Consider the following 25,071-nt stretch of genomic DNA (forward strand, 5'->3'; position numbering starts at 1 on the left):
AAAGAGTGACTGGCTGAAAGCTTCCATAGCTGAGATTAAGTCTGGGTTTAAATCTGGGTCTCCCCTGTCCTAGTACCTCCCCTTAACTACTCATGGGACATAAGTGTCCAAAGAAGAGGGCTAAGGGGAGGCAAGTGTTTATCATGATGTTGCAATGTAAAGTCATCCCCTTCCATACTTGAGTGTGATATTAGGATACTAGTATGAAAGGGTAGCGTTTGTGTTATGATGTCATGATGATGTTTTGTCATGTTGGCATTCTCTAATTGGAAATGGATGCTTCAGCCACTGTACCATGCTGGGTGGCCTGTAGGTCTGAGTGCATGAGAAATCTTTTTTTCAAGATTTCCTTTTTTTCAATAAAATCACTCATTGCTTTGAATTCTAGTAATTACTTCATGGGATAACCTCAGCATTAAATTCCAAAGACATTAAGCGATGCTCACTCTTTACCTGAGAGAGGATGACAGCATTACAAAGATAATGTCCCCCTGCCATGGACTTCTTCAAGGGAAGCATTGTGGGGCAAGCTCTGCTTCTTTTGTACATCTGTTGTGACATCATGCAAGCATACATAAGGGGTGGAGCTTGCCTCATAACACTAGTTTCACCATGCTGGTGAAACCATTGGATTCTGGAGATGCCTCTGCCATGATAATTTTTTGAAGAGGTGCTGGCAGAGAAATTGGTGTTGTTTTTCTCTCAATGAAGTATACTTAAATAAGTGATTTCAGTAAAAATTATTGTAAACTAGGGACTTCTCTGGGTTTAGTTGCAATGTTGGAATGACTACATACTTCTATTTCAGGCAAAAGATCCAACCTTGTTCTCTACCTGATATCTAGGAGCATCACAACATTATGGATGGTTGCAATTTATTCAAGGATAATACAATCCTGTATAAATAAAAAAATGTCACTGTGTAGTACAGCTTTTCATAGCTGAGAAACCTTAGGTACAATCTCAGCCACTTCTACGTGCGGCCTCACATTTTATAACATATCTAAGATATATCTTAATCATCTTAATGATTTAGTAACTATTAAATCAGCAGTTTAGTAACCAGGATTGTACTATTAATAGTAATTTTGTAATTTAAACTATTATACATATTTTAGATGTTCTCCTATATCTTAGCATTAGCTCACCTTCTTTTATTCTATGGAATTTGCCTAGAAATATTTTACTTTTTTCCCAAGCTCTATAGCTCTTCTTATGGAACTGTGTTTAAACTTGATCACCAACCTCAGTAAAAGTTTACTCTGCATATTGTGTCAGAAAAAATAACTGTATCATTCTACTAGTCACTGATTAAACTTTGGGATATTCTGTTCATTTATTACTGCCTAAGGAACCTCCCAAGAGACTGCAAAAGATTTGAAGAAGTCATATGAGCAGTGAATTGTTCAGCTGGAAGAATTCAGGGTTCTTGCAGTCTGCAAGTCAATCAGCTTAGAACAATCAGATCGGCTCTTTTACTAACTTGCTTGTTCCATTAGTATTGCATCTAATGGGAGGTGCATACAAACTACAGCTGAGAGAATAGACTGAGGTTTTGAAAAAGCCCTAGATCAGGAATAATCAAGACTTCAAACTTCCTATTATCTCTTACTGTTGGACATTTTGGCTGAGACTGTTGGCGCTGATGTGCAAAATATTAGAACTGCATTAAGTTATCTATACTAACAGGAAATAAAGCCAAGCCAAACAATTGAATAGCATAACTATAGGATATCTTGTTATTCATGAATGGGATATTCTGTGTTCTTTCTTTAAATATTTAAAGACACTGTAAATATTAGCCCCTTCTTGCAGCTTTCTATATTCCTGAATTACTCTAATCATTCAGATGTATTTTCTAAAGCTTGAACTCACTACATATTTTTCTAGCTTAAAAACAAGTTTTCTTCTCTTTTCCACACTTTGGAGAATCATAGAAAATGTGAACATTACTACACAGTCTTATTAGGGTGAAGGTATGCTGAAGATCCATCTTTTGCATTTGTCTCTTTATAATTTATTGAATACGCTGCCCAGGTGGCAAATGCCCTCAGAGTGATTTACAAACACAGCGCTACACCAATAAAGGTTCAAAATTTGATAGCCTGCAGTATACTACTACTGCAAGCGTTAAAGATTCAATACCTTCCAATCCCACCTGATCTATTAGCAAAAGTTGATTAAAGGCCATTCATTTCAGAACTTGATCTATGATTTTGGTTTTTTTTATATATGCATAATTTTATTAAAAATTTTAAGAAAGAAGAGAAAAACTAAAAGAAACTAATATAGATTAAGAAAAAGAAAGAAATTCTTTTTTTCTAAAATTGATCTATGATTTTGGTTGAGCAGCTTGATCACCACCCAACAGGCAGATGAGCCACCAGAACTTCCATCTTATCTGGTATGACACTCAGTTTATTGGCCCACATTCATACGATAGTTCACCATACCTGCATTGAATGAAAAAGAGTGATGTTCATTCCACCCAGTTGCTTTCTTGGAAAAAGGTATTTACAGCTGTTGTTCCTCTGTGGTGTTCTTCCTCTTAGCAGTAGACTGCTAGTGCTGCAAAGATGCACTACAGGTAGTCCTCACTTAACAACTATTTGTTTAGTGACAGTTCGGACTTACAACGGTGCTGAAAAAAGCAGCTTATGACCAGTCCTCACACATATAACTGTTGCAATGTCCCCATTGTCATGTGATCACAATTTGGGCGCTTGGCAACTGGTTTGCATTTATGACTGTCGCAGAGTCCCGTGGTCATGTGATCGCCATTTTTGACCTTCCTGGCCAGCTTCTGGCAAGCAAAATAAATGGGGAACCATGTGATTCACTTAACAGCCAAAAAAGGTTGTAAAATTGGGTCAGATTTGCTTAATGACCACTTCAGTTAGCAACTGAAATTCTGGTCCCAATTGTGGTCATTAAGCAAGGACTACTTGTATATCACTGAAAAAGCATGGGAGCACAGATATGTTTGCAGCTGTTAATTTTCATGGTATTCAGTTATGGAAGTGGTGGTGCTCCTACCAGGAGTACTTGTGACATTTGGTAATGATGAACAAGATAACTGTGCTTTCCCTAGACTTAAAAAACACATGTATAATCTGAGCATACCCTTCTTAATGTGGCTCAGAAACAAAAGGTCCTGTATAGCTTTGGAGATGTCTGGAAAGGGGAAGGTGACAGCTAGAACTGAGGAGAATAAAGGCTGAGGAAGAATTCTTACAAGAGTTTGCAAGCCCATCTCCAGGAGCAGAAGACTGGGATACCAGAGGTTGAAGGATCTTGATGGGTCCAAATCAGGCAGGCCAAAGCCTCCATGAATGGATTATTGGAGGACCTTTATGTTGATGGTTTCCAAGTTTTAAAAAGGAGAAAGGCATTGAAACTTTAGGGAGGAGGGATGACAGTATGCTGGATGTGAAACAACAGGCATGTAGTCTGGCTGGTTCATGTCTGGGGTGTGAAAATTGGTCATTCATCTTTTTCTGGGAGGGGTGCCTCTCTACTTGGCTTCTGATTGAACATAGTAGGCAGTACACAGGCCCTTGGCAATGCCAGCCCACAAACACCAGGCAGTGATTAAACACAGTGATTGCCCCATGCCACCCAGCAGACCAAGTGCGCCTGTACTTGGTCTACTCTGTTCTTTACCTGCTCAGGAACCAGCAGTTGCCTAATTTAGGTAACACCTTTGATAAAGGGCAGACCTTGGACTACTGACTAGAAATTTGTCACAGACTCATAACAGATATGAATCACACAGGGAGTAATAGGTCAGTACAGTTATGAATTTTAGGGGAAATAATGGAAGGGTGAGGAGAATGGGGGAAAGGACCTTAAAGTAAAAAGTGTGGATTGTCTGAAAGGGGAGGCTAAAATGCAGTACTATACTATCCCTGTCCAGTAAGTTTTTTTAAACATTAAAATAGTTATACTTTAACTGGTGACTTTTTTCTGTTCATTATGTGAGCATGGAATACCATTGATATTTATTTGGGTAGCATAATGTTAAGAGACCATGAGGGGATTCCCAGATTTTCATGGTATGCAGGTACATTTAAATATGGTGCAAAGACTCCACTCCACCAATTATTGAAACAAGCAGGCTATGAAAGAAGTAATGTACACAATAGCTTTTCATGGACATGACCATGATGAGATGGTGTCAAATTCCATTAGCAGCAGAATCTTGCTACTATAAGGACTTTGAGAATTCAGAGATACCTTTTGTTAGAGGTTTCAAATTTTCATCAGGAGAAATTGTAATCACTACTGGCACTAGAAACCATTCTCTGTTTGCATCAGTTGTGGGAGCCACTGGGTCTGTAGTAAGTGTGCCTCTGCACTTGCCCAGGAAAGTTCTTAATATGTACCTCCACGTTGCTGAAGTCGCAGGAGGTTAAAAGTTTGGACTCAGTAAATCTTTGTGTCACAAACAATAGCAATTTTGATGAAATGCCTGTATTTTTTATGCACGCTTATATTAAAAATATATATTAGCGGTGGCACTAATTCACATGTAACTGAAGCCATGTTCCCTGCTCCTTCAGCACAATTGTGAGGAAACTGGAAGCTTTCATTTCCTTACTAAATTATCTATAGCTTGAAATGTCATGCAAATCCAGTAAACTGTGGTTAAAATTCAGAATGATTTATCCAAACAAGGCAACTTGTTTGTATCATGGTTCAGACATGATTAATTTAAAAAGCAGAATGATACTGGTCTCCTTGTGGCTGTGTCAGAGAAAAGCAAGCCAGTGATCCAGGGCAAATAGTGGTTTCTTGTCTTGTTATTAAGACTTCTGAACTGGTATGCAGAATAATTCAGCAACGGATATAAGTCACCAATCCTCAGACTCTAGTTGCTAGACAATGTGTCACCCTAATGCTTATTCCATTAGAAGAAGTAACAAGAGAAAGAGTGATACAGGTAGTCCTCACTTAACAACCATTTTTTATTGATGGTTTGGACTTACAATGGTGCTGAAAAAAACAACTTACAACGGTCCTCATACTTATGACTGTTGTAGTGTCCCTGTGATCATGTGAACACAATTTGGGTGCTTGGCACCCAGTTTGCATTTATGACCATCGCAGCATCCTGTGGTCACATGATCGTCATTTTCGACCTTCCCTGCCAGGTTCTGGCAAGCAAAATCAATGGGGAACCATGTAATTTGCTTAACGACCATGGGTTTGCTTAATGCCTGTGGTGATTTGTTTAATGACCGTTGCAAAAAAGGTCATAAAATTGGGTCAGATTTGCTTAATGATTGCTTCACTTAGCAACTGAAATTCTGGCCCCAATTTTGATTGTTAAGCGAGGACTAGCTGTAATGTACTGACAAAGACAGGAAACAAAAACTCTTATTCTCCATTAGAGGCTTTCTGGTTTTGATATTTTCCAGTTCCAGTTATCTTCATTTCAACTGAATATTTTAGAAGATCAAAAGTTCACATCTGCATTCGTTTGTGGAAGGGATAGTACAAATTCTTCCTTCTTAGAAATGGAAGGACAGATAAGGTTTAGAATTCTCCCCAAATTATTCATTTGGGAATTGTAACTTTAGAAGCTTCCTGTCATTTTTCCCCAGGAAGCCCAAAGTGAAATACTTCATTTTATTCCCCACAGGGAGTTATTCCACTGATGATATTGACAGTGATGGTAATGCCATAATCCATTGAATCATAAACTGTTCTGTGTATGTAAGACTGAGGAGTGGGAAAATCTATAGACATATCTGAGAGCAGTTAAAGCTTGTGAAGATGCCAGATTTCTCTGGTCTTTAAATAAGTTTTCCAGCAGGTAATCATGGCTATATTATAAATAGAGAGCCATCCACAATTCATTTTGTTTCTCAAGAGTGTTAAATGAGACTCTGTACATGTGACTATAACATTCAGCAAACCATAAACTCCAAAAAATCTTCTCTGTGTTGCATGGAACAATTTCTTGAATGCTAACACCTTGTTCCCCATGAAGAAATTGTTCAATGTGGTAAAATTATGTGACTTGTAAGTGGGCATATAATTGACAAATAACGTTATGTTGCATGAACAGTAAACTCTTTGAATTTGCAAGCCAGGGCACTACGATATCTGCATTGTCTCCTGGCTTATGTGTGTATGTTACAGCAAATCGAGCTACAGTTCTTAATGCGAATTACAGAATTGCCAGAAAAGAAATAAATATTTTCCAAGTGTTTGTCTTTATGTTGTGATTATGTGATCTATTCCATTCAGTTCAATTTTATTACGGTCACTGACCAGTACAAGATACAATTCTATAAAAATATACACATTAGCCTTAGCCTTAAAATATGAGCCATCTGATTTAAAATAATTGGAATTTGAATTAACAAGTTCCAATTAAATGTTAAAATATGTTTAGATCACAATGTAAATGAGCCCCTTAATCAAATTTGAAAACAATCTTATTAATTTGCATTATCATGACTAATATTCAAATATAAGTGTCTATAAAATATGATATGTAAAATATTAAAAAGAGTAATAAAAAGAATAAAATATCATATATAAAATGTGATATATAGACCACAAAGTTATTACAAAGGGTACATTACTACATTTTTCCAATCATAATCTATTCCAGATTTGGATAAACCCACATTGTCATTTGAGTTATAATACTGTATAAAGGAATATTTAAATTTCAATGCCCAATTTCAGCATTCTGTTTAAAGTAATGTCCAGCTATTTGTTATTAAGTAGGGGCTTGATTCATGAACCTATTGTATATTCACCAAACCAACATTTTTGAAAAACATTAGTAATTTGGACTGGTCAATGATTATAATATGTAATTTACACAAAAATATCATATAGAGGGAACAGATGGTAATAGTCTTTTGCAAACTATAATGTCAGTTGACAAGAAGAATTAAAATATATTGGCCATCATTTTTCTCTAGCATTTGATATTAAGAAGTGTAGTGTTTCTATATATTTTCCTCTAATAATTTAAAAATTAAACATGAGAACTAACTGTTGATATTGAAAACAACAACATCTGTATCTGGTTCAAAATCCTAACAGTGGTAAGAGTCTTATGAACTTATTTTAGCCTGAGTCAGACAGTGTGTCTAGGTCAGTACTGGCATTGGTTCTCCAAAGGTTTCAGAGAGAGAATTTTCTCAGCTCCACCTGGGCATAAAAGAAATCTTTGAGTTGAGCTCTGTTCATGGTAACTTCACATATATGTCCATGTAGTTTTCTTGGTGCGAGTATAGCTGTGATTTGTCATTACCTTCTTCCAAGCTGATTTTTCAATATCCCAGTCTAGTCTGCAGGTTCCAGGTCTGAGTTTGAGACCTGTATCCAAAACAGAGGCTCCATCACAAAGCATCAAAGGTTCTTAAAAGGCTCCTGTGACCAGTTACAGATCATACGTCATTGTGGTGGATTGCCAAATTCTGACCACTAGATTACACCCCTCAAAGAGATGTAGTGTACTTCCAGCTAAGAATTTTATTGCACTTCATTCACTTTTTAAAAATACTTTATAAACTAAGTAATCAACAAAATATGTTGAGGCAGATTGTATTTAGATGGCCACTAATGGAAACAGCTTTTACATTATGCATATGTGTGCACATTCAGGATGAGGATGCATTAGTGTTCCCTCTGCCCACTTGTTTTCTCACACCCCATTGAGTTACTTTCCATCTCTGTAGTGTGTGGATGTCTAGGTGGTAGATTTATACTATGTTACTTCCTGCCCTCTTTCTCATATACCTCCCTCTCAATCTGCTTTTCTCAACAGGGGAGCCAGAAGAAGAAAGACCTCAATAAGGTCTGTCAAACAAGCAGGTTCCCTATGACAAGACATAGGGAACCTGCTGGTCCCCTTCCAGTAGACAGTCCCCATGCATTTTGCAGGAGTTTCATCTCTTTTTCCTTCACAGATTTTCTTTGTTAAGACAAAGATGGAAGAAATGACAGGAAAACACAGGATGGTGGTAGAATGAAAGATGATGGTGTCAGTAAAACACAACAAAATCCTTGTGTAATAACAAAATGCTTTCCAGGCAAAGAAACTGGTGTGTTCTCTCTTTCTCAGTTTCTTTACATTACAAATAATTTAAGTAAGCGTAAGTAGGGCCATGGCAACACAAATCACACTTCTGCCATGGAGCTGCAAACTGGTGACACCCTCAAATCAGCCAAACATGGAAGAGGCCAATCTTTGCAAAGCACCAGAGAGAAACCACTTAACCATCATCTTCCCACACTACTGTACACACAGCCCAGCTCACAAGATTTAATTTAACGTAACCACCCCATCCTATCATCAGGTCATAGGAAATGAAGAGGAGGAGGCAGTTTGGTTGCTTATGGGGAAGCAAGTGGAATAAACACATAAACCGCACTGCTTCCCCACCATCCCTAACTTGCAAGGTTCCAAGTCCGGACAGAAGACCAAGACTGAAAAAAAAGGACCCAGGGAAGGAAAGGCAGGAGCAAAGGTAGGGGAAAAGGATGACTGTGCTCTTAGAGAAGGTAGCCAACTCAGGCAGGAGATGCTGGAGGACACTGACAAGATGTTAAGAGGCCAGAAGGGGGTGGGAGACTCCATTCGACTTTCCTGCACTCCCCCACTCCCCACAAATAGCCTCTGTTCCTGGCTGTGGGAAGGATGCTGTTCCACTGCCACCATTAAAGTTCAGCAGCTCCTCCAGTCAGTTTCTGTACTGAGAACAAGAGGGGCACCATCTTGTTCTTGGCCTGAAGTAGCAAAATGCCTTGGACTAACTCTGGATGGAAAATAAATAAAGCAGATTCAAGCTTTGCCATAAGTACATCAAAATTGACCCTTTGTAGTGGTTGGCCAGCCACACTAACATCGGAGGCAAAAGAAGAACCATAAGCAGGGATACTGTCCGTACTTTGCAGTCACAAAGCAGACCTGACTCAGTTACCAAGTTTATTTTATTTTATTTATTTTATTTGTCCCCGCCCATCTCCTCCCATCGGGAGACTCTGGGCAGTTAAGGCAGGGGAGGAACCTCCCTACTTTGGTCAGGTCTTTCAATAAGGAGGGTAAAAATGCAATTCCTTAACAAACAAGAGGTGCAGATGGCAGGGGAAATACTACCTAACCATGGAGAAGGAAATAAAAGGAACTGTGAATCTTCATTTCCAACCACAAAGGAGTCATTTGGAGGAAAACTAGGAAATAAACCAAAAAATGAAAAGATTTTGGAGCATTTATCAATAAAAGCAACTGTTTCACTCTCTTCCCTCTTGTGATGTCATTGCTGTATTAGCAGCACAGTTACCACAGAATTCATCAGTGTGGGCAAATTCTCCCAAATGTCAAACATTTTTAGCCCTTCTTTCTGCATCACTGAGACAATAGCACCTTAGCCATTTTTGGTCTTCATTTCCAATTCGGTTTTAAAGTTTTCTTGGGAGGAAAAAAACTTGGAGGAGATGGTAACTGTTCTAAACATATTGATCTCTGTCCCCAGCCAATGAGTGTCTGTTTTTGCTTCCACCCTTGATGATTCAGCTTTGATGTTATAAACTTGAGACATCTAAAATGTGAACAGCAGAATGGCTGGAGGATACCTCTGCAGTGGGAACCTTACTAGAAATTAGTATGTAATCATACATTTCTTTTTGTGGCTCTAATTATTCAGTTTTGGTGAATCTGATATGTGTTTCACTTAGCCTTTGAGACCTAATAAGCTTTCCTTTTTGCTGACAGAGCAACCTCAAGCATGCTATCTGAAAATCAACCTGGGTTTGTTCTGCTTCACTTCAGTATCTCCCACAGGACAACTGTTAGCATTTGAACTCATCTGGGTCTTTCAATACAAACACAGGTGCAACTTTGTCATAATGCTGACATAAAGGGAAAAACTTGATTAAGTGAAACTGAGTCAAGAAAACATACGGAACAGATATGGGCAGGAACCTTTAAAAAAATTGTATTAGAATTGCAGAAGATACCAAATGGCTTGCTATGATACTTATTAGCATTTCCACTAGAAGGAGCATTTTGTATATCCGTGTTTTTTCCGCTACTGGATCTGGGGGCCTCTATCCATTTCAACTATCTTATTCAGAAAACTCCAATGTTACAATCCTTTGTTAATTTTTAAACTCCTTCAGCATTCTCCAGTTCTTCTGTAACAGACCATGCTTCCTCATCTAGAATTGTAACTTCCCCAAACTAGATGAAAGTTAAATTTGGGGCACAGCATAAAGCAAGAGATTCCAAAGTAACATTATGATCATTATCAGTATTATTTGTATAAGACTGTTCCATAGGGGATTATTAAAGCCGATTAAATGTCTGATATTCTCTGGACTCAGAAGCTAAGCAAGGTTGGGCCTAATTAGGATTTGGGTGGAGTTCAGTATTCAGGAGTATTCCTAGTATTCAGGAGTCTGAGAGCTGTAGGAAAGATGGGAAAATATAATTTAAAAAATCCCCAAAGAAGGGAATGGCAAACTACTACTGTACTGTTGCTAAGGAAATTATATGGATGTGTCCATGAAGTCTTCAAGGGTCAGATTCAGCCTTGCTAAAAAAACTAATTGACAATTTTATACCAGCAGGAGTGTCCTAATATTTCCATTATCTTACCTTTCTTGCCCACCAATTGCTGAAATATAAAATGATGTTTCCACTTACAGTGACAGCATCTGAGAATGCTTTATCTGAGCTCAGACTAATGTGCTACCTCTGGATTTTTAGGGGAATCCACAGCTGGCCATTGTCATTCATGCCTAAGCAATATCCAAATTGGCTGCTACATATTGACCAGGGCACATTTTTATGCCATCTTTATTATCAGTTTGTTTAAATCCCATCTCAGGTTGCTAGTTTTATTTTTTAAAGTCCTAACTGACTTAGGACCAGAATGCCAATTCCAGGATGCCACAGCCCAGGCCGTCCTGACTATTTAGAGAGGTGGCAGATAACCAGGTTAAAGGCCAAAGACCAAGCATTAGCAGCTCAGCTGGTATGAGGATAGCAGGGCCTACCCAGTCAACACAACCAAGCAGACATATGGGTTGGCTTCTCAGTTCATAATTTCTATTTTTTAATGATAAAAATCTTATTCCCAAAGAAATCTATGTAGCAAAAGAAACAGGTTTCATTTAGTTTCATTGAACCCAATACTGCAATGGCTTTAAAGAGGTCAAAATGCCTGGAATCTTCATAATCTTCCTCCTTTTCCTCTTTTCCTCCTCCTCATTTGTGCACAATGTGTTTGTTCTTATTAAAAATATAGAAGCAGTTATAAAGCATGAGTAGCACTGAATTTCAGTGACAGCAAGTGGCCTTTTAATTTAGAGTTCACCAGCATGATTTCTTTTGTTGTGATTTATTCCATTTACTCTCAGTCGCCTACTCTTCCTGTCTGAGGTTGGTGGAGATGCACTCATAGCATTAATCTCTCCCCACCCTACCCCATTTTTTATTTCTTTAATTAATTTAACTTGTTAAATTTGTTATTTCTGTTAGTATGCTTAGTATTCTGCTTCCTGTGATGATTTACATATCTGTAGCTGTTACAGTAGAATTGGTTTGACAGTTGCCACAAACAAATAGTTCAAACAACTTGATTTTAGGTTCCTATATTCTGGCATGCTGATAGGGGAGGGGTTTAAAAAGTTTTAAAAGAGTGCAACTGTGTGATTGGAGCCCCAACCTGTTTTTTTTACAGGCAGTGCACATGCTCGTTGAAAGGGATGGGCTTTTGATTGTGGAGCTGTGGACACCATCTTGGCTTTTTTAACCCCCACCGTAGATGCCCCTGACTGCATTATGTATGTTTGTGTCTGCGTCTGTTCCATCAAAAAGAAGCATCATTTGTGAATACTTATGAACATTTATTCCCTTTGCAACTCCTGTTTGAGGTCTTGCTTTGGTATTCCTTATGGTAAAAGCTGCTATTGTTGTAAATTTTATCCAGTTTGAATTGTTGTAAATTCAAATTACAGCTATTGTTGTAAATTTTATCCAGATGAGCAGGAAACAGGTTTCAGCGTGCTTGCATTTAGAGAAGGGTACCAAGATGTTTCTTTAAACAATCCTGTGATCTTAGAACTAGAGACTGGCTAGATGGGAAAGTAGTGTGTGTTAAATTAATGGCAATGCTCATCGCTCAGATTTCCCAGTGTAACTTTTCTTCTTATTAGACAAAATGATTTCCGCAACAGCCACAATCGATTCAGAGAACTGAAAGCAAAAACTTTGAGTGGAATGAGAGCAATTAAAGATTGCAGGGCAAGAAACATCCACAAAACTTTGCAGAGATGCTGTGTGAGCTTTGCACCATACCTCCTCATAGTTGAGGTGATAACATTCGTAGCTTTACAGGTAGCATCAGCCTTTGAAGAAGTACTGCTAAGTGCATGCTTAAGATAGAAAACCCTAAAAAACCCTTTTCTTCCTTTCTTCTCTTTCTTCCCAATGGCGTATATGGGCACCACAAAGCTAGTTTTTAATCACACTCCTGCCCCTGCATTTTTCCAACCCAATTAGGCCATTACCAGAATTAAATGAGGCATAGAGCCTCCAAAAGTCACACCGTTGTCCCGGAGATGGAACGTGTGCTGCGGTAGACTTGGCAGGGAGGTGAGCTGCTGATGCTGCTCACTGGAGGGTGACTCCAGGTGTTTGTGCATTCCAACTTGGGCAGAAAGATCACCTTCACAGAGACATAGCATAGTAGATATTTCCCTTGCTTGCTTGCTTGGGTTTTTTTTTTTTAAAAACACTTTCCAAAATCAGTTTTGAGATGATTCCTACAGCACACTTACTTGGATCAGCAAGCTGTTGTGGATCAGTTACTTATGGATCTATGTGGGTGTTAAAACCTGTTTTCCTTTGTGTATTTTGGTTTGGATTTCCTGCTGTACGCAGGTTCACTGTCATATGAGTTGATTTCAGCAATGAAAACAAAGGTCAGTTGATTCAGTCAACTCAGACAGTGGGTTAAATTTAACCCAAAACAGAGCCAGTCACGCATAGGGTTGAAATAATTCTACCCAGGCAGTTGTGTTGGAGGAACAGCTAAACTTAGCCAGTTGACCTTAGTCAGTCAGTTTACATGAGTCTCCATGTAAAACAGCTGGAGGAAGAAAGTGCCTGAAAAGCAAACGTCTCCGTTACTGAACTCAGCACCAAGGCCTGAGAGCAAAGAACCCTAGCACAGGCCAGCCACAACAGACTAGCTGTGCCTGCCTGACCAATGGAGAAAGGCTTGGTGAATGTTGTGGCATAGTGCTTCTCCCTTGGGTGGACACCAGGCACCTTTTGAAGAAAGTGAGGGAGATGCCAGTAATTCTGCTGATTTTTGACCCAGTGAGGGTGATTGTGTGTTGCCAGAATATGAGGTAAAGGGATTTCATTGGGTTAGTGGCTGACTAGGTTCAGTATGCCATGAGGAAATCAGGCTACTGTGTCAAAAGGACTGAGATTCTTATTATCCCTTAGTGAGTATGCCAGGGAAATCTCCTATTACCCTTCACCATAGCAGTAACTTGTACAGGCTGCACAGTTTTCTACACTCAGGTAGGAGGCTCTCTTCTTAGGGTTATGCACCTATCGTGGGGTGGGGGCATATTACTGGGTAATATTAACTGCAGTTTGGTTACTTCTTAGTCTCCTCATTTGTGCTGTCTTCTATAATTCATTAGCTCAGTGGATTTTTATCCTGGAGTTACAGAAAGAGTATCAGCAAGGGAGTGGAGAGTAGGCCTTTGGTGAGGCTTAAATGCAGCTATTCTGCTAAAAGCAGGGGCTGCAGTCCTTTTATATGACTAATGTAGGTAATAAGTGATGCTGTTTGGAAGGAACCATTGGTACCTTCAATCTTCTTCCTTTCCCACTTATCTCAGATTTTTGGAGGCTGGCTATGGGTATGGAGATGGTAGAGACAATACAGTACTTCAGTTGGTTTTGGCCTTATTCCTATTTTCTTCTTTTGTGTGATTGCCAGATCTGAAAATGGGAGAATGAGGATGATTTCTCTACAGATCAAGGAACCCAAGGAATCAGTTTTCCTTCTTTGTTTTCTGAGCTATTTGAAATATTCAAGAGCCTATGTGAGTAAAGTTCTATCAATTTTTTCCTGTAAAATGTATCCTTTCATCCAAAGTACAAATACTTATAGTGCCAACAGGTTGGTTTATGTGAATTGTAAACACAAGATGGAGGGAGTAACATTTTAGAATGGCTATGTTTTGCAATTATTTTCCTTCATTTAATTCTGCATATAATGTGCGGATGAGACATTAGGATGAAAAAATATATTGGATTTGCAAAGAATAGAAAGCTATAGGGTGGGTTATACTGAGTAGAAACTTCTGTTGAAGAGTCCTTCCTTCCTTCCTCCCCCCTCCCCACAAATTTCTCTTCTACCTAATGGCAGAAGAAGGGGGAAAATATCTGTCCAGATATTTTGATATATTGTAGCATTGGGCAAGCCTCTGTCAAACATGAAATGTTCAATTATTTATGGATCTATATGGGTGTTAAAACCTGTTTTGCTTTATGTATTTTGATTTGGATTTCCTGCTATAGGCTCATTCTCATATGAGTTGATTTCAGCAAATCATCACCCAGTTTCTTTAAATGAGTATACTTTTTCTGAATGACCATCCTCCTAGGCCTTGATGCAGCATTTTGGAATTCCTCATTGATTTTTGTTAAATAGGGGGCACTTCAGCTTGTTTTTCACTTGGGGAGAATGAATACTGAAACTAAGACAATTTATTAGGGACATCATGCCTGAATTTGTTTGTTTGTTTGTTTGTCTGCTGTTCCTTGGTAAGTGACTATGTACTGCTAATCTGAGATCTGGCTAACATCCATTTAATTAATGACCCAAGGATTAATTAATAGCTCCTTGATTCAGAGGAGGATTCACCTGTACCTATCCATCATACCCATAATTAGGATGGGGAATATTTAAAATAAAAGTTCTTACAGGCATATGGTGGATAAAAAAGAAATTGTCCATAGTGGTAGGAATAGATGTGTTTACATACAACAGTAACCACCGTTAGCATTGGCCATGGGTAAGAGAATGATCTACAGTTTGTGCACCAGAGAACTCAGCGAATTGTTGCTGGTAGGTTGAAGTGGCTTTCAAGCTGTTACCTTTTGCAGTCAGTGTGTGGCCTCAGCAGGCTCAAGGCGATCACACAGGCTATAAGAAACACTAAAACTTTCCCCAATCCTTTTGTTTCTGGTAGGACCCCAAATCCCACATTGTAGTATGTGTGAAAAGTTAACAAAAGCTGTATGTCCAGAGGGCAGAAGGTGAGTTTAATACTGGTTAACCATCTATCAAAGATGATGTAAGATATCATGGTTAAGGTAAGCTAGCCTGAAACAAGCCAGGGTTTCAAACTTTGCTTTTGGCTCTCATTTTAACCGTAATCTCAACCAAGTTTAGGGTTTGGATACATGCTGAAAGTAATGGCACAATGGCCTGCTATGTTTGGGTTCTGTTCATACATGTGATTGATTTGGTTCTGGCTTAGTGTGGAGTGTGAATCCACCCATTGAGGTTCAGCATTATGGTTAACTAGGCTACTCTTACTCAATAAACCATACTTTAAACTATGATTGTAAAAATTTTGACAATGTATATCTTTTCATTGCTTCACTGTTATCTTTTAAAGACTTGTTTGTTTTTAGACATGAGATATTTTCTGGTTTGTAAATCAGTCGCTCTGAACAGCAGGAGAGGGCAGAATGAAAAGTGTTTTAAATCAAACTGTGTGTATGTGTTGCGGGGTGGGTTGGGGGCTTATCTACTGTATTTCTCTTTCTGCTTCCTACGAGCAACCAGAAACAGAAAAATGGGATTGGAGTAACTAGAGTGAGTGGGCACAACTGCCTTAATAGACTGGTTTGGGCAAGACTTTCTCTCAGCCACATCATAAAATAAATTACTGATGTGCACCTTAGGGATGTTTTGTGTCCCAGAAGAGGAGGTCTTTGAGAGCCATGGAAATACATGTTCTGGTAATTCTTTTTAAAGCTCTAATTTTAGGACTTGGACCTGAAATACTGCCTTTTATCTCACAAAACATTCCAGTTCTGTTTTTACCAGCAATAGTTCTCCTTTGTCCCACTAAAATATGAAGTTAGGTAAGTGATGACAAGGGAAGGTGTTCTCTCAGTTATTGCAACCTTTGTTAGAAACAGGCCACATGCCTAGTAAACTTAAGCCTTTCTGTAATATCAAAACAGGGCTTATGTCCAGTTAGTCCTCCCCTTACTTCACCTCCATCCAGCTTTGTTCTACCCTTGGTCTTTCCTTTCTTTCCTTCTCGTTATGGTTTCCTGGTTTCTAGCCTGATGCCTTTAACCACTACACCAGACTGGCTCCCAACCTTATTTTAAGGTTAAAATAAATTAAAATAACTTTATTTTAATGGACATTATCCTTTCTTTTTGTCCTAGCTCTGGCTTTAGAGGTGGATTATGGCTTCTGTCTAGTGTTTATACACAAACATACATGCACACATGCAAATATTATTGGGAAGAAGAAAATATCCAGGATTGATTGCAGTTGAGTCCTAGGTTAACACAATGGGGGGATTTGGCACTGCTGCGTTTTTTGTCTGTGTTCATAATTTTTCTTGGTCTACTCACATTTTTTTGAAGGGATCATAATACATTAGGTAAATTTGGTAGATTGGTCATTTTCTCTTTTTCAATATAGAAAGCAAATGTGATGTTTTATGAAATAATTATAAGAAAAAAAAACTTTTAAAAAGAGCTTTAGAACAAGGATGTGGTTTGAAGCTGTCTTCAGATGTATTTCTGCTGATATATGCCATGAGCTTTATTTCAATCATTTTGACGCTTCATAGCCAAGGCGAGAAAGAAGACACCATGTAAATCTTCAAGCTACATATGTCTTTTGTATTCCTGGCTGGTATTTGGGAGGGATCGATTCTATGGACAGTTCTGCCCTTCTTAGGATACATGAAATGATACTTTTACATTTCAATATTGTTTTAGGAAGTCTTGAAGATGAATTCTACCTGACCTACTAGTGATACTGAAGAAACAAGGAGTTGCTGGAGCAGATAAATTGCAATGGAGAAGTCTAGTGAAGAGACATCAGAGCTATCATTATTGTCCTGTGGTGTACTGGACATCAAGCCTGCCCATCAAAGCTATAGCATATGGTGTTTCAAACAGAAGAAATATGTCAAATTTTATTAGGTTTATGCTGCTTCTTAGGTACCTGATCTGAAATTTGCAACATAATTCCTTTTGTGTAAAGGAGGAACGATGACTTTTTATAGCTTCTGTTTGATCCTCTTTGCATTTACATGGAGTAGCTCTGCCTATGGACCAAATCAAAGGGCACAGAAGAAAGGAGACATCATTCTTGGAGGACTGTTTCCCATTCATTTTGGAGTGGCTGCTAAACACCAGGATCTGAAATCTAGGCCAGAATCGGTAGAATGCATAAGGTACGTCCAGGTCAAATCCCCCAAACTCACTCATCCCCCAGACTCACATACCAGAGGCCCTAAAAGTTTTGTGACCTCTGCGAACTAATAGTTTTATGGCTCAGAAAAGGAAGCCACTTCCAGACTTGTTGGGAAGCAACTGGAGTCTTACTACGTCTCCCATACCTTGTATATGGGGTTTCCTGAAGCATTTAACTGATCCCTTTGGAAGTAGGGCTATAAATCAGATCTGGGTTTTGTGTGTTGAATTCTACTATACATGCAGGTTTTCAAAACAGTTTGTGGCTTACGAGATAAAACGTAATTGCATTTCATATAAAATATTACATTCAATACAAAAGTGTCTCAGTGGCTACACAAGATAAAGGGGGTTCGGTTACCCTTAGAAAGCAGCTTTGTGAAACCTCTTAGTGGAGGGCATTCTATATTTGGGGGGTGACTGGTGAGAAGGCCTGCTTCATGTGCAGTTTGAGCCTTGCATCTCTAACCATTGGAATGATGAGCAAAGCTTCTTAATAGTGGTTTGTTTTGTTCCTCATCCTTAATCCAGAAGGCACCTCTATTGTTTTAATAGTAGTCAGGAGTAGTTATGAAGCTAAGAGATTTAGGTTGAAAATAAGAGCCATCAGACCCCATACACTTGTTTCTCTTCTGGTTTTTTCCCCAATTTAAACAGTTCTGACTGCTTTATCAGTTTGCTTTTGGTTGATGTTGAGTACCAGATTGGTTCAGAACAAAAGCCCTCTTATCTATTTTTAACAATCAATGATAAGTCTGACCTGCTATGCATAACCTCAACATAGCTGGAAGGACAAGTAGGACTGAGTCTCATTGTTGAGGAGGATGTTACACTGCCCTTAGAGGATCAGGTGTATTATTTGGGAGTTCTCACAGATTCCTCACCATCACTAGAAATATTAATGATCCCTATGCCTGTCAGTCTGTTTCTGGGCTTCCCTTATTTTTTTCTTAATTAGCTTGTAAATCTAAATCTTGGTTAGGTTACCTAAAAGAGCCGTCCATATTTGCTTCTCTGGATCAGCATGATGGCCTCACCTGTGGCTCTTCTCTAGTCGCCCCACCAAATGAGACAAGGGAGCCAATCAGAGAAGAAAGGATCTTTTCATGAGTGGCCTCTTGTTTGTGGAAAGCCTCTCCAGGGATGTTCACCTGACACTTCCATTTATGGCCTTATAGGTGCTGTGTGAAGACCTCTTCATTTTTGTAGACAAAAGAACCTGTGCTATTTTCTCTGTTGGATTTTTTTTTATGTTCTCTTTGGTTAATATGCTTTTTGTTGTTGTTTATTCGTTTAGTCGCTTCCGACTCTTCGTGACTTCATGGACCAGCCCACGCCAGAGCTTCCTGTCGGTCGTCAACACCCCCAGCTCCCCCAGGGACGAGTCCGTCACCTCTAGAATATCATCCATCCATCTTGCCCTTGGTCGGCCCCTCTTCCTTTTGCCTTCCACTCTCCCTAGCATCAGCATCTTCTCCAGGGTGTCCTGTCTTCTCATTATGTGGCCAAAGTATTTCAGTTTTGCCTTTAATATCATTCCCTCAAGTGAGCAGTCTGGCTTTATTTCCTGGAGGATGGACTGGTTGGATCTTCTTGCAGTCCAAGGCACTCTCAGAATTTTCCTCCAACACCACAGTTCAAAAGCATCGATCTTCCTTCGCTCAGCCTTCCTTATGGTCCAGCTCTCGCAGCCATATGTTACTACAGGGAACACCATTGCTTTAACTATGCGGGCCTTTGTTGTCAGTGTGATGTCTCTGCTGTTAACTATTTTATCGAGATTTGTCATTGCTCTTCTCCCAAGGATTAAGCGTCTTCTGATTTCCTGACTGCAGTCAGCATCTGCAGTAATCTTTGCACCTAGGAATACAAAGTCTTTCACTGCTTCTACATTTTCTCCCTCTATTTGCCAGTTATCAATCAAGCTGGTTGCCATAATCTTGGTTTTTTTGAGGTTTAGCTGCAAACCAGCTTTTGCACTTTCTTCTTTCACCTTCATCATAAGGCTCCTCAGTTCCTCTTCACTTTCAGCCATCAAAGTGGTATCATCTGCATATCTGAGATTGTTAATGTTTCTTCCAGAGATTTTAACTCCAGCCTTGGATTCCTCAAGGCCAGCTTGTCGCATGATGTGTTCTGCATACAAGTTGAATAGGTAGGGTGAGAGTATACAGCCCTGCCGTACTCCTTTCCCAATCTTAAACCAGTCTGTTGTTCCGTGGTCTGTTCTTACTGTTGCTACTTGGTCGTTATACAGATTCTTCAGGAGGCATACAAGATGACTTGGTATCCCCATACCACTAAGAACTTGCCACAATTTGTTATGGTCCACACAGTCAAAGGCTTTAGAATAGTCAATAAAACAGAAATAGATGTTTTTCTGAAACTCCCTGGCTTTTTCCATTATCCAGCGGATGTTGGCAATTTGGTCTCTAGTTCCTCTGCCTTTTCTAAACCCAGCTTGTACGTCTGGCAATTCTCGCTCCATGAACTGCTGAAGTCTACCTTGCAGGATCTTGAGCATTACCTTACTGGCATGTGAAATGAGTGCCACTGTTCGATAGTTTGAACATTCTTTAGTGTTTCCCTTTTTTGGTATGGGGATATAAGTTGATTTTTTCCAGTCTGATGGCCATTCTTGTGTTTTCCAAATTTGCTGGCATATAGCATGCATTACCTTGACAGCATCATCTTGCAAGATTTTGAACAGTTCAGCTGGGATGCTGTCGTCTCCTGTTGCCTTGTTATTAGCAATGCTTCTTAAGGCCCATTCAACCTCACTCTTCAGGATGTATGCTTTAATTCATTTATATACTTTAATTCATTTATATACTTTAATATGCTTTAATTCATTTATATACTGTCTAGAGACATTTAAGTATTGGCAAGTCTCCAAGTATTATAAAAAAGAGCAAACTAAATTGTACAGAGATCTATCCTATGACCAGACATAATGATACTAAATTATTCAGGTTTATAAAAATAAAAAAAGGATTGTAAGGAGTACCATAACGATATTTCCAGACTAGAAGAATGAATTTTATTATAGGGAATGCAGTTCAGTGTAAACAAATGTAAAGTTGTATAAATTGGATTAAATCCAATCTCTGCCTGTGTGCTGATCTCCACATGTGTGCTAGTAAAGTCCAAGCTGGCAGTGGCTGACTAAGGTAATTTCTGCACTAGTGATTTGCAACATCTTCATAGCATCACTTAGTTATGGTTGAAATGATGTAGCCTGTTTGCATAGCTCTTAATTTTGGCACAATAGTTGGATGATTCTAGTAGATGTTATAAATTATTAGTAGTGAAAATCACTTAAGAAAAAGTTGTTAGAGTTCACACTATATTGATATACTGATACAGCATATCAGTGAAAATGTCAACCCAGTGTGTTGCTTGTTTAAAATTATTTGTTTATTTTATTTTTCAAATTTCTATTCCCACCCATCTGCCCCAAGAGAGGGGGAGATGGGCGGTAGGAATCATAAGGAAAAGAATTAAAAATAAAGCTACTAATACTGTAATCAGGGCTGTGCTTCAGTCTGCCAATGATGTTTCAGAGCAGTCACAAGATCCTAGAAAAAGCTACAGACAGTTACTATGTTCATGCTCCTATGTACTTCAAAAGCACCTTTTAAAGACTGAATCTGAAGGGTTATCCAGCCATAACTGTAATTCCCTAAAATATATAGTGGAAGACTACATATATCTTTGGTCACCATGCCTCAAGGGAACACTTTAAAGCAGTGTTTCTCAACCTTGGGAGCTTTAAGATGGGTGGACTTCAACTCCCAGAATTCCCCAGCCAGCCTTGCCCCTTGCTGGCTGGGGAATTCTGTGGGTTGAAGTCCACCCATCTTAAAGCTCCCAAGGTTGAGAAACACTGCTTTAAAGTCAGTCCAGCTTTCTGTTTAGAGGGTTTTAAAAGAGAATTAGACAAATCTATGTTAGATAAGGCTACTAATCTGGCCATACACTACCTCCTAAATTACAGGCAGCTTGCCATATAATGTCAGCTGCTGGGAACAATCCTGGAAGAAAGCCATGATTCTTCTATTTTGTTGATGAGCTTCCTGTATTGTTTGACTGGTCATTGGGTGACACAGAATTTTGGATAAAATAGGCCTTAACATTCCGATAATACCTCATGGATTGCCCAGAAAATGGGATAAATGCTTATTTCTGAAAAATTACATAGAGCACTTCTGAATGAGAATAAGAACAGTTTCTTAGCACAATATTCTGGACTGTGGATGATGCAGTCATTCAAAGCAGGATCTCTGATTTACCTTTTAAGAAGGATATTCTGTTAAATTGTGTCAGTGATTGCTGAGAAGTCCAGGAATATATATTGCCTGCCACTGTCAAAATGCCTGTTGTTCTGATCCAACAGGGCTTTCTTTTGTAACGTATGCAGTGTAGCTGGCATGGGTGTCCGTGGGGGGACAAAGGGTCAAGTTATGCCCTGTGCATCATTACCTCATCACACATATGACATGCATTGTGTAATTCACATCATTTGCTTGATAATAACATGATGCAACTGATGTAAATTGCTTCATTTGCACAACAATATCATAACACATGTCGTTGTGACTTGTAATGGATGCCTATGTGAACTGGCCCTGTTTTGGGTTAATTACCTTGAAATATGTAGATACTTTTCTCTTTGGGGGAAAATGGACTTAGGAAGTGCTCTTCCATTCACTCAGAAACAATATATTTTCCTCTAGCCCTGTGTAAGACCGCTGCACTTATTTTGATTTCTCCTCCTTTTTTTTTTAGGTATAATTTCCGTGGTTTTCGCTGGCTACAGGCAATGATCTTCGCCATTGAGGAGATTAATAATAGCCCAACTCTTCTTCCCAATATGACTCTTGGATACAGCATATTTGATACCTGCAACACAGTGTCTAAAGCTCTGGAAGCTACACTGAGTTTTGTGGCCCAAAACAAGATTGACTCTCTGAATCTGGACGAGTTCTGCAATTGCTCAGATCATATTCCCTCAACGATCGCAGTGGTGGGAGCAACAGGCTCCGGGATTTCCACTGCAGTTGCCAATCTTCTGGGCCTCTTTTATATACCTCAGGTGAGCATATGTTGTCACTGTGCATGGTTAGAAATAGGATGGTTCTGGGTAGGTGACCTTGTTGATTACAAAATGCCTGTACTGTCTCTATGGCACTTTTCATCCAGCTCTTCAGCCAATCTCACAATATATATAAAGCCTTAAAGAGTTAGTGTACCATTTCCACATCTCCCTTCTTTTTAAAAGAATAAACATCCCATTTCTAATTATAAGCACCAACAGCATTCAACAAGTTATTCTAGAAGTCTCTGTCTATATGTCTGAATGGCCCCTAGATTCAACACTACACCCTTAATCATAGGATAATTTCTCTATAACCTCTTTATTCTCCTATGCCCATATTAAGTAGCATAATGCCCATTATATATTTCCATCAGCCATGGCAATTAATTTTGCAGCTTTCTGTTGAAGTTTCAGCATGTAACAACCCATGGTGAGATATGATTCCATCTGAGGCATTGGTTTTCTTTGATTTTTTTAAAAAATATTTATTGTTGCTGCTATTGCTGTTTTGGCTCCATTTTTAACATGCTAATTTAACTGTGGCTAACCTAGTTTGGATGCTGCTCAAAGATTTTAAATTCATGTCCTGAAAACTGAAGACCATTACCTGATATAACTGTGTGATGTATCCCATCCCTGGATTGAAAATGCCGGAATTCAAAGAACAATCTATTGTGATAGTAGTTGTCCCATCCAATAAATTCAAATAAATAATCTAGAATAAAAATTTTCAAGCCTTTTATTTTTTTTCCCAAGCAGGTGATTTATTTAACTCTGAATTTGAATTTCAGAAATTTGAATTTCAGAAATGTAAATTCAGCCCAACTGCTTTAGTTCTTTTGGAGCCTTCCATAATATTTTCCCTTCTCCCTCTAAAGTTTTGCCCCATGTCAGGTTATATCAATATACCTGTCTGTCCCATCAAGTATTTATTGTACAGTCCTATGAAGGACTTTGCAGACGAATCTTAGGCCAAATGAGAATTTGGAAAAGCTGTATCTCCCTCTCAGCCCAAAAAGGTAGACCAGAGTAAGAAAACAATGCCATAAGGGTGAGGACTACTTTTACTGCAACAGTTATAGTAACCGAATCTTGCCAGGGGAACCTTCTCTCACTTTATCTTCATGTGAAGTAGGGAAGGGCCTGTCCAAGACATTTACTCAAGCTAATTTCTTGGCCCTCACTCAAGCCCCTCTTATTTGACCATTGGTAGCAGCTCTTCCTCATGTCCTTCAAGGCCATTCCCTATTCTCTCTGCACTCCCAAATAGTATATAATTTTTTTAATCCAAAATTCCTAGAATAAATTCAGATTTGAAAAACTTACAATGAACAATAATAATGTATGCTCAGATGGGTTGTTTCTGAATGTGACTGGAAATTATCTTATACATTGGGGATATTCTTAAAGTTCTGGCTGAGCTGTGGAATATAGAAACAGTCTGGACCATCAATTCTAAATATTCTCTTCACTTTCACTGATCCAAGCCAGCCCCCTGATTTAATGGAGAGCTGAGGATGATGAAGTGGGAAAGTGTGGCAACCTGACTGGCAGAAGAAAAATCTTGGGATAAATGAGACACAGCATGATTACAGCCCACTTGAAGGCCTCCTCTGAAATGAAGAATATTCCAAATGGTTTATGGTTTGATTGAGGGACCGATGAGAGGCCATTTTTCAGGATGATGGGAGAAGGCTTTATCCTTTCTCAAATTATGGAATATATTTCCCCAGGAGTGGTGTTTGACTTCCAGCAGATTGATTGATAAAGTCACATAATCCCAATTAGGCTTTAAGATGTTACAGTTGTAGTATGGATATTCCAACGATATCTCTTTATATTTGCTAGTCCACCTGTTAAAGAATCTTGAACTTTTTGTTCAAGGGGATCTTTCTAAGGCAGGAATAGGCAATCAGCTGTCCATGTGTGCCACTGCATCTGTGAGTAACTTCTTGTTCACCTGCAAACTGGCCTGCTGATACCTGTGACATTTTTTTTCTTCTTTAATTAAAAATACGTTCATGGAGTCATGAACATTCCGTGTGAAACGCTGCTCTCCAGCCAGCGGCCATCTTCATTGCCCCAAATGCTTCTGGATTTACATGTGCCCAGAGGTCCTCTTAAGAAGCAGATGGGGTGAGTGACTAAAGGATGGTGCTTTTCACTGAAGCATTCCTAGGCAGCTGCAAAAATAGAAGGAAGGAAAGTCCGATTCCATTGCAGCTGCCTGGTAAAGGGGATATTGGAGGATGGCTCAGATAAAGCTGGGGAAAAAAGCAAGAATAGGGACGAGAGAGGCTTGCAGGGTGTGAGTCAGCCAATGGGGAAGGGAAAAAGTGAGAAAGGAACCTGTTCGTGTTTGCATGTGACTTTTGAGTATGTGTTTGAAAGGGTGTATGCACATAATGGTGAGTGGATCTTATGAGATGTCTTAATGGAGATACATATGAGAAACAGA

At 39.0% G+C, this 25,071-nt stretch overlaps 2 protein-coding genes across 2 annotated transcripts in view; one reads left to right on the forward strand and one right to left on the reverse strand.

Moving 5' to 3' along the window:
• The window catches only part of PEX5 (peroxisomal biogenesis factor 5), a 347,422-nt gene that overhangs the window by 274,133 nt on the left and 48,218 nt on the right, over window positions 1-25,071 (reverse strand). The window lies entirely within an intron of this gene.
• The window catches only part of CASR (calcium sensing receptor), a 34,471-nt gene continuing 26,711 nt past the window's right edge, over window positions 17,312-25,071 (forward strand). The window contains exons 1-2 of the mRNA XM_063294647.1: window positions 17,312-17,496; window positions 22,304-22,610. Coding sequence (XP_063150717.1) covers window positions 17,312-17,496; window positions 22,304-22,610 — 492 coding nt within the window. The remainder of the gene's footprint in view (window positions 17,497-22,303; window positions 22,611-25,071) is intronic.

This window comes from Candoia aspera, chromosome 2 (assembly GCF_035149785.1).
Source record: "Candoia aspera isolate rCanAsp1 chromosome 2, rCanAsp1.hap2, whole genome shotgun sequence".
Classification (NCBI taxonomy): Eukaryota; Metazoa; Chordata; class Lepidosauria; order Squamata; family Boidae; genus Candoia; species Candoia aspera.